General features: G+C 37.6%; 1 protein-coding gene across 2 annotated transcripts; it reads left to right on the top strand.

Moving 5' to 3' along the window:
- The first annotated feature begins 2,984 nt into the window (after positions 1-2,984).
- On the top strand, positions 2,985-10,618 carry ldah (lipid droplet associated hydrolase). Of its 2 annotated transcripts, none has more exons than XM_044375901.1 (7): positions 2,985-3,096; positions 3,800-3,946; positions 4,529-4,663; positions 6,226-6,395; positions 6,838-7,078; positions 8,212-8,294; positions 9,681-10,618. In XM_044375901.1, exons 2-7 carry the CDS (start codon positions 3,808-3,810, stop codon positions 9,867-9,869), a joined length of 957 nt encoding a protein of 318 aa, XP_044231836.1. In that variant the 5' UTR covers positions 2,985-3,096; positions 3,800-3,807; the 3' UTR covers positions 9,870-10,618. The 2 variants fall into 2 exon arrangements, with proteins under 2 accessions (XP_044231836.1, XP_044231835.1); XM_044375900.1 differs by having other exon boundaries at positions 3,031-3,152.
- Positions 10,619-10,838: the final 220 nt, after the last annotated feature.

Genomic DNA, 10,838 nt, shown 5'->3' with positions numbered 1-10,838 from the left:
AACAAAGGCCACAGTCCATCTTCTGTGTAAAAATGCATTCTTAAATTCAGCTAAAGTGAATATGAGGGTCAGCAGTCTGACTTAGACAAATCAAGTGGTTATTTTCCAGTTATTAAGTTATTAAGTTATTCTTTTCTCACAAAATGTCCTCTCTTTATATTTCTGTTTGAAGTCAAGTCGCAAACACTGAGTTTGACAAGCAGATTTTAATATAAACTGGCTACTGAACACAGGATAGACCCCTAAAATGTATAATTGTAATTGTAGTAATTGTCTCTCCATTTTTTTACCAATTCATATTTTTTAATGTAATTACAGCCTCACATGTGTGGTATTCACTTTTTATGAAAAATAGTATTTAAATGAAATTATAATAAATTATCAATATAAATTTGATTTCTTTATTTATTGAATGAGACACTGTGCAGTTTGAAACATTAAAGATGCACTGCACCAGAGTTAGCTTGAAGCTAATTTGCATCTGTTGTTCCTGACAAAAAACATACAACAGCACAACAACAAACAGTAAAAAGGAAAAAAAAAGTAAATGTATTCATATTAGTGGCAAACATTATAATAATAATTATGTTTACATTAAACAACAATTCAATTGTTCAACTATGTGATATGAATAATATATAACTGAAGTGTTTTATGGCCAAAATAAACTCCACAGGTATGACAGTATGTGTCGCATACATTTCTGTGTGTGTTGGTAGATGTGAGGATGTGATACTTAGAAATGTATGGGTAGTAGTGAGAAAACAAATCTTCCATCCTGCTGCAAAATTGAACTTAAACTCTGCTAATTTAATTTTTGAAATCCACTACTCATGACTCTCTACTAATTATTTTGCTGTGAAATTCCTCCTTTGCAAAGTAACCTCAATGCTCTGAAAATAATCACTTGAGTAAAGCTTTCAAGTTCACTTTAACTGTACACATTCCATGCTTGCAATAATTACAAGGAATTCATACAGAAAACGTTCTTCCAACTTCTCAGCGACCTTTGTTGTGAGTAAAAAGTCCGCAGACACTGGCATATGGGTGTTATCAGCACCTTCTGGCTGTATCCTATTAGTCAAAATGTCATGTTTTTTCTCTCTCCCTCTAATCCCTGGTGAAGATCCTGTCTTTGTCACTGCATTTTTGCACCTGCAGAAGTTCACCATCTGCTCTGACTTTCACTCTTCACTTCAAAACAGAAACCAGTCTCCGCTTCACAGGAACAGTGCACAGTTATTTTGCAAAAGGTCAGTCAAGTAATTCATATGAGACCCTATTCACCTGCTGTAGATCTGCTGTCATCTTCCTCCTGGGAAGGTACGTTTTTTTCACTTATTTAAAGTTATTTTCAGGTGTTACTGAGGGGTGTAGGATGGCATGGATCTATGTAGAATGCAAAACAGACATTTAAAAATGTCCTGTTTTGGGGAATCAAACACATTGCAGATTTTTCAAATTCGAGTTATAGCCCCCAAAGCTCTTTGAGCAGCAGTGATATCAGAACTCTGACTTATAGTGACTATTGCATATGGACAACAATAACTCTGGGCCACTCACAATTTGGCTTTAATGTTGCACATTGGAACAAGCACTTTACAACAATACACATTGTCCTCCATTATATTTTAATAATTCAGCTGTAGTTTAAGTAACACATCTAATACTATATTCCATTGCATAGCAGGCCTATTACTTATATTCCTATAAAAGAATACTACATACATATATGTTATTTTATGGTGTTTATTTCTATTTATGTTATATCGATTTGAATAACACTTTATCTTACAACCTCTTGTCAGGGTTTATAAGCAGCCTATACACCATTAATAAAACACAATAACATATTATAATGTTGTTGTAAGCAGATATAAGGGCATTTGTAAGTGTTTATTAATGTATTTGTTTACAATAAGAACCCCAACAATGAATTATCCTTAACTGGTGCATTAACAGTTCATCATGCCTTCTAATACGGTATAACATAGCTCTAATCATATATAATGATATAACTTCTGTGCTTTGAGCTAAATGCTAACATCAGCTTGCTCACATGTTCACAATGACAATATTAACGTACTAGTACCAAGCAGGTTTAATGCTGACTAAGTTCACCATGTTAGTTTAGTGTGCAGGCATGTTAACATTTAATCCGTGAATGTGCTAACATGATGTTGCACTTGTACTCACACATAGGCTATATAGAACACTGTATACTTTAACATTTGATATTGTGTATATTGTATTTATTATTCATACTTAAGCCTGTATAGGCTACCTACATTTATAGTAGGCTCCCATATACTGTAGCCTGAATCAGTGTTTTTCAATCTTGGTCTCGGGGCACTCCTGCCCTGCAGGTTTTAGATGTTTCCCTCTTCCATCACACCTGATTCAATGATCAGCTCGTCATCAAGCTCTGCAGAAGCCTCATAATGACCCATTCATTGGGATTAGGTGTGTTTGAGCAGGGAAGAATCTAAAACATGCAGGGCAGGGGTGACCCAGGACTAGGATTGAAAAACACTGGCTTATACCATGGCTGCCTGAGTTGCACTACTGGATTTCTAAATTTCTTTCATACAAATAACCCAGATCTTTCTTTAGCTCTATGGGAAAGAATACTTCTCAAGAAATAAAAGAGGCACTCAAATTTTCCTCAAACCTTAATATACTTTAAAAAGGTTAGGACCAACCGTTAACAACAATAAGCACACATGTAATATCCACAGCATCCTCCAGAATGACCAAGTATTAACGCAGCAGCACTACCAGTAAATTATTATTCATGTTTGTTTATGTAGTCCATCAGGGGAATTCAGCCAAATATAGCAAAGAGGCAGTACCTTAAGCCTTTTAATTCACTATGTCAGTTTATTAATTATTCTTCCATTACCTTCCCTTCACTTCTGTCTATACACACTCCAGAGAGATAGGGGGCAGTAGTGCAACTGTGAGGCGGCCGCTCGCCTCACCAATCAGAATCCAGCATCCAGCGGCAAGCGAAGCAGGAAGTCCTCGCACTGATCAAACAGGCAGGAGACAGCGATGGAGAGGACGTCATCCTAATCTTTTTAATCTTTCTAAGAGGTAAAAAACACATACCTGGTACACACGATGCTTGGCAGATACCGTCGGAAACCCAGGTACCACCATTCAAGTTGACATTACCCAGTATCTTGTTTTAACTAATTTGAACGATTCTCATACCAAACTCTGGTTACAATATATTCATTTTAAGTGGAATCATATCAACTGAGGTGCATAACTCAAAATTAGAGCCCAATAAAAATAAGTTATCTAACATTTAGCTTGAATTCTTCAGTTCGGCGCCAACAAATTAGAATTATTTGCTCTAATTACATTAATTTACCTCTTTTAGTAAGCTAGCATTATGTGTTAGCCTCCTCTCTGTGTTGTCTCTTTAATTTTAAGGCTGCTCTGGCAATACTGGTGGAAACTTTGAAGTGGTTTAAATTATTTAAATTTGCTGGCGAGAGGAGCTCCTCTCAGAATATGACAGCACAAACACACCACATGCATAGTTCACTGTCAAGCCTTTGACGTGGATGAAATGCATCACCTTTGGACCCTGTTGACACGCTGTAACAGCTATCTGAGCCAGCTGTAATAATACATTATTTCATTATTGTAATGCAGTGCAGTAGCATCTCCTCTGTGCTTACCATGTAATGGAGTGGATTTAATGTGCTCAAAATGTGCATGAAATGACTTTTATTAATCAAATGATTGAACCATAATTGGTTTTCTGGTTCCTCTCTTTTCTTCAAAGCTGTTGAGATGGAAAACATGGTGACAGACTGCAGGGATGAACCCCAAACAGACTTCATCTACTGTTGTGGAGCCATCACAGAGGTTCTTAAATGTGGTCCCCATCAGTTACACTCTGGCCACAAGGTGCTTTTTCTCATCATTCCAGGTGAGTTAGACTGATACTCTGTGTTAATGACCATATAACTTACCTCTTCATGACCAATTTGTGTTACTGGTCATTTATCCATTATGTGAGAGATGAAGGGTATAAATTGGTGAATGGCTTGCTAGCTGGGAAGTTCTGCTATTGTTTAGCTTTTGACAGTCATTGACAGATTTCTGTGTTTTTATGCTGCAAGTGCAGAATGGACAATAAGTTGTGTGAAAACCTCATATGCTCACAGGTGTGTGTGGATTTGTATTTGTTTAGACATTTTGAAAAGGGACTCCTATGCAACACTGTTGTTTCTAAATCCGCCCCAAACACGTTTGAGTGTGTGTGTCTGTATTCCATAAAAGGGACATATCACAACAAAAACAACTTAATTGTGTCCATTCAACTGCAGTTGATTTCACTTTTTTGAAAAAAAAAACATGAAAACTGGAGAATGAAGCTTGCATACAGAAGGCTTTTGGAAGAATCCAGGTTTTGGAGCAGTGTCTTTACCCTCAGCTGTGGCGGGAAATACAGTATGCTGAGTGTTGCATGTAATATCTTTCTTAAATTATGTTTTTCTCTTCCACACAGGTAACCCAGGTGTAGTGGGCTTCTACAGAACCTTCATGCAAACTCTTCATAGTATGTTTGGCTATCGACACCCTGTGTGGGCTGTAAGCCATGCTGGCCACTGTGTACCCCCAGACTCCATGGACATGGTGGAAGGTACAGCTTAGTCTCAAGTTCTTTACCCTTTAGTTTAATAATGATGTAAACTGGGGAATTCTTAAATTAAATTTCACAAAATAAAAACACAATATACATTAAATTACAGAAAATGATGTGAATAATGTCAGACCAAATGACTAAGCTAAGATAAGATCTGACTGCAAAGGTCCAAGTTAGGGTTAATACTGTATATCATTTGGACTTCTAAAATTATTTTGTAAGTTATGTCACAGTACACGTTTCCCAGCAATCAGATTACACATGACTGTGTCAAACATTTCTGAAATTCTAATAGTGAAACCCAATTTACTAAATTACTAGTTTGAAACCAAGTTTTAGTTACAATGAACCAACACTAAGCAAATGTTTTGTTCATGATCAGGCCCTATTATGCTTTAATCATATTTCTCACAGTAACTGTAACTTCAAGTTGTTTAATTTACTTTGTGGAATAGAGTGACAACCATCTACAACACACAGTTACTATACATTCAAGTAACTTCTATTTTGCCTCATCTCATGACTAGGACTACTGCTGCTGTGCAGTCGCCATGTTTATGTTGTTTCATTCGCTGTGACAGAGAGCAGTGATCGCAGTTATCAGAAGGTTTGCAGTGGAGATGGCTTTTGTTAGATGTATGTTGTGGAAAGGGAGAAAAGTACTGAGCTTTTCTTCAACTTCATGTTGTCTTCACTATCAACACTCTCCACCTGTATCTGAAACCTTTAGAACACAAGCAGCCTAGGTTGACCAAGCGCAGGTCTATGTGACATCTCTGTTGCTACTATAGCCCCTTGTGTCATTTACAGCATAGTCTACAAATGTATAGGCCTGGTAGCTAAGCTTTAAGTACATTCCTGGAAAACTATGCTAGATGAAATAGGAATGCTTATTGTACATGAAGGACATGTTTAGAAACTGAGAGTGATTATAATGACATGACAACATGGAAAACAATATGTGATTTTTGGAAAAACAAACCATGTTTCATCTTTCCATCAGTGGTTTGTTAAACTAGGCGTGTTTCTTTACTGGCTGCAATATACTTATGAAAGCATCAGTATGCATCAGTATGCTTTCATAAGTAGTGTGGTGAGAAAGTAAACAGGAATTGAACTTTTCAGCTCTCTTTTGAATTCTTCACAGAACAATTTCTGTCACTTTTCATGTGTACCAACAGGTGTAACACCATGAATGCCTCTCAGCAAAGACTGTCTGAAAGTATGCACCGTTATTCCCATATTCTCACCTTTCTCTGTGACAGCAGCTTTTCAGCCTGCCTTTGAGTGTGGCCATTTGGAACAGCCGTAGACATGTTTGCCTTCCAATTCAACAAGCATTACAAACTAGTTCTTTTTGAGCATTACCCTGCCTTCAGATGCAGGGGAGTTTTTCTTTCTGTGCATCGTATTTTCAGTACTGTATATCTGAATACGTCATTCAAAATATAGAGAATATGTCAACAATTACAACTTAATTTTTAGACTGTGGACAACCTGTTAATGACTCCAATGTTACTATGGTAGGTCCTAAATAAAGTTTTTGCTTTTTTGTACAGATGCCTCCTCTGCCACAGACATGGATGTGTTTGGTCTTAACGGGCAAATTGAACACAAGCTGGCCTTCCTCAGGAAACATGTTCCCAGAGAAACAAGCCTTGTGCTGGTGGGACACTCCATCGGCTGCTACGTTATTTTGGAGATGATGAAGAGAGATCCTGAACTCAAGGCAAGTCACGATTCAAGATTTCCTTTTTTGGGGAAGTGTTTGGTTTTTTCAACAGGACAACATTCATCAAGAGGAGAGTAATAATCAGATTTCCTCAGGCTATACTGGTCTAGTCTTGCAATATCCAGGTTTTATGACTACATGCTTTATTTTCTTTATTACTATTTTGTTCTACTACTCCGAACTGCCCTGCTGTTCACGCCTCACACTGTGAAAATGCCCCCCCCTTTGTCTGGCTGTCATGCTAAAAGGAAGCAGATTAAATTACATGAAAACTCCCCTTTTTATATTCGGGGGATTTCCACAATTTACAAGTTCTCATCTCAGAGTGAATCTTTTACCTCCTACCATTTGTCTATTCTCTAATAAGATTTTTTATGACCTCTGTTAACCTAGGACATTCTGAAAATGTGATTTGTAACCTCTTTGTTTTTTCATACAGATTTTGAAGGCTGTCATGTTGTTTCCCACCATTGAGCGCATGGCCCAGACTCCACAGGGGAAGGTCATGACCCCTGTGCTGTGTCACATGCGTTATGTGGCCTACCTGCCCCTCTTCCTGCTCTCTCTACTGCCAGAGGGATTTAAAAGCAGCCTGATCAAACTGGTGTTTGGTGGCATTCGCGCTCTGGACCACACTGTAGTCCAGCCTACTGTAGGCCTACTCAGTGGAGACTGTGCAGGTTGGTCTTGACTACTGTGATGCTTAATGTTCGCTTTTTCTTGAGAACATGTCATGGAAGTATTGAATCTGCTCTGTTCATTTCAGAGCCTGTATTTTGCAGGGGTGGCATTTTGGATTGCATTATTTTATTTTATCCGACACACCGGGGCAACAGTCAGCATGGTTTTTGTGCTTTGCCGTCACAGTTCACTCTAGTCAATAATTTCATTCAGTTTCTCCTTACTTTTTTCCCTCCAACTCTTTAAGTCTTCCAAAAGTAAAAGACCACCAGCTGACAGCCTCAGTGCAGAGCAAAGCAAAACATTGCAGTGAAACCTGTAAATTTTTATTAGGCATATTCTCAGTTTATCTTCCAAGAATATAACACAACCGTTAATACAGACTACTGACCTGTCATTGTCTCTCATTCAGGCTTAGAACATGCACATCAGTGGTCAGCTGGCTGTTAGCTGTAGCGTTTGTGGTGTTTAGGAGTTTTAAGTTGTAGAGATGCACTGATCTGACTTAAACCTCAGCTGAGGGCTGATTCATAGTACCAACCTGCTGCCAGTTTCTTCCTGTTCTCATATGTAAAAGGGTAAGGTAATGAGGCCAGAGATTGCGATGGTACCAAAACAGTCAGCAGCCTATTTTGTGATTAAATGAATGTAGCCAATGACATATATAAAGTAACAGATTTAGTGTCAATAAGGGCAATATCATTAACCTTAGCGATGCTTGGATCAGACTGGTGCATCCCTAGCTGTTTGAGATCAGCTTGGTGTGAGCGTTCATCAGTACACTGAAATATAACTTTCACTTATGCTCAAGATTAGACACGCACTGTTAAATTCAACATTTTCAGTTAGTCATTTAGCACTGTATTTCAAGTATTGGATCAGTATAGCCAGATACCCCAACTTTAGGTATTAGCATTGGTATCGAGAAAGAAAAAGTTGGATCAGTGCTACTTGAGATGAGTGGTCTTTTCTCTGGACAAAAAACATGCAGTATAGACTGTAACTCAGACATTATGTTTTTTTGTTTCAAATATTAATCTCCTTTATAAAAACGTAAAGTACTGTGTAATTTCATATATCTAGAGAACATGAAACAAAGCACTGACCAATGTGATTTTTTTTCTCTTTGTAGCCAATGCTATGTACATGGGGGGTCAGGAAATGAGGAAAGTTCTGGAAAGAGACAATATAACCATCAAGAAAAACCTTGAAAAGGTAAGAAAAACCTTCTTATGTAATCTCAGCAGCTACTACTCAATATTTAATAGCACAAAGATAACATGATATACAGTGCTGCTTGAAAGTTTGTGAACCCTTTAGAATTTGCTCTATTTCTGCATAAATGTGACCTAAAATGTGATCAAATTACCATTCAAGCCCTAAAACTAGATAAAGAGATATCAGGTAAACAAATGAGACAAAAACCTTACACTTTCTAAAGAGTTTGGACTCCACCAGTCAACTGTCAGGCAGACAGTTATCCTCCCCAGGAGTGGTCGAGCAACAAAAATCACACCAAGAGCAGGTGTGTAATAATCCAGGAGGCCACAATTCACCCCAGGGTAACGTCTAGGAAACTAAAGGTCTCTCTTGCAGTGGTTAATGTCAGTGTTAATCAGTCCATCAGGAGAACATTGAACATCAATGGTGTGCATGGCAGAGTTGCAAGGAGCAAGCCACTTCTCCCCAAAAAGAACATTGCTGCCGTCTACGGTTCTCTCAAGTCCACATGGATAAGCCAGAAGGTGAACAATGTTCTGTGGCTGGATGAGACCAAAATTGAACTTTTTTGCTTGAGTGAGGAGCGTTATGTTTGGAGATGAGCAAACACTGCATTCCAGCATTCCCGTCTGTGAAATATGGTGGTGGTAGTATCATGGTTTGGGCTGCTTTGCTGCCTCTGAACCAGGACAACTTGCAATCATTGAAGGAGCTATGAGTTCTGAGTTGTACCAGCAAATTCTGAAGGAAAATGTCAAGGCATCTGTCTGTGAACTGAAGCTCAACAGAAATTGGGTCATGCTGTAAGACAACAACAGTACATGCACAAGTCATTCTACCAAAGAATGGTTACAGAAGAAGAAAGATAATGTTTTCGAATGGCCGAGTCATAGTCCTGACCTTAATCCTATAGAAATGCTGTGGAAGGACCTGAAGCAGGCAGTTCATGCAAAGAAGCCCACCAACATCCCTGAGTTGAGACTGTTCTGTAAGGAGGGATGGGCTAAAATTCCTCCAAGCTGATGTGCAGGGCTGATAAACAGTTAACAGAAACATTTGGTTGAAGTTATCGCTGCAAAAGGGAGTCACACCAGTTACTGAAAGCAAGGGTTCACATACTTTTGCCTCCCACAAATATGTAAGATTGGATAATTTTCCCCAATAAATAAAACAGTTTTAGGACTTGTGTAATTATCTGATCACATTTTAGGTCATATTTATGCAGAAATACAGAAAATTCTAAAGGGTTCACAAACTTTCAAGCAGCACTGTATACGAATATTTTACTTGAATTATCAGTTTAGGGTTTACTTGTGAAATATTCTTCTCAGCAACACCAGTGAATGTTTCAGTAACCAACATGTCTGTTAAATATTTCAGCTTATATTTTATTATGGAGCGACCGACCACTGGTGTCCTGTACAATATTATCATGAGATCAAGCAGGACTTCCCAACAGGAGATTTCAGACTGTGTGAAAACGGGTTCCGCCATGCCTTCGTCCTGGATGCAGGGAGAGAAGTTGCCAAAATGGTGGTAGAATGGATCCGGGGAGATTTGAGGACATGAGTTCTTTATCCTCTTTCCATCCTGTGCTCTGCCTGTCCGAGATGAACATGATGTTCTGACCCATCAGAAAGGTTCAGTGGGCCAAAGTTAGAAAGTTTTTTTTATAAGCAAAAGTCATGAAAATGAAAGCTCAGTGCTGGAAAAATACTGATTATTAATTTTAATATATAATATAATATATTTTATTTATATGATTCCATACTTTTGTTCAGAATTTGTACAATAATAAACCCAACTCTGACATGGCAGTTGATATAAAGTGGTTTTACTCAGAAGTGATACCAAATCCAGTTGAACACACAAATGAAAATATGTAATGTGCAGAGGATTCACTGAAGATGATGACCATACAAGACTAATCTCATTTTTCGAGAATTTATTCAAACTTATTTTACTCCAAACAAGCTACTGGTGGACAAATATAATGGTCTGATACTTTTTCTTATAGTTTTTGTAATCCACTGAAACCTGAAATAAACTAAACTAACTGGACTAACTTGGATTTGAAGCACAGACATTGTAACCACTCTGCTGAACAGGACAGGTATATACTGTGTGTCTGTGTGTGTGTGTGTATATATATATATATATATAGAGGGAGGAAAATGAGGAAATGCCAGTTGATAACACTTGTTTTCATCTCTCATTTCTCTCCTACCTGTAGCTGCTTGATTTGTAAATACAAATTTAGTATTTTATACATATTATTGTATATAAAATATACTGTATATTATTATATATTTCAAATGTGAACTTAAAGTTACTAAATAAAAGTTTGTTCATAAAAAATACACACAAACATACAGTTATATGAGTATATGTTGGGAATATAAATTCCAATTTACCAATATTTTCAAAGATAAATATGTCAATACATAAACTACATGAAAATCATCTATCGCATGTTACCATGTGAATCTTCATACACCACATGTCAAACATCACCCATTAGGTTTGCTTGACTCTATC

This window comes from Thunnus albacares, chromosome 15 (genome assembly GCF_914725855.1).
Source record: "Thunnus albacares chromosome 15, fThuAlb1.1, whole genome shotgun sequence".
In the NCBI taxonomy this organism is placed as follows: Eukaryota; Metazoa; Chordata; class Actinopteri; order Scombriformes; family Scombridae; genus Thunnus; species Thunnus albacares.
Note: the sequence above shows the minus strand (reverse complement) of the source record. Positions and strands in the feature narration are given on the sequence as shown.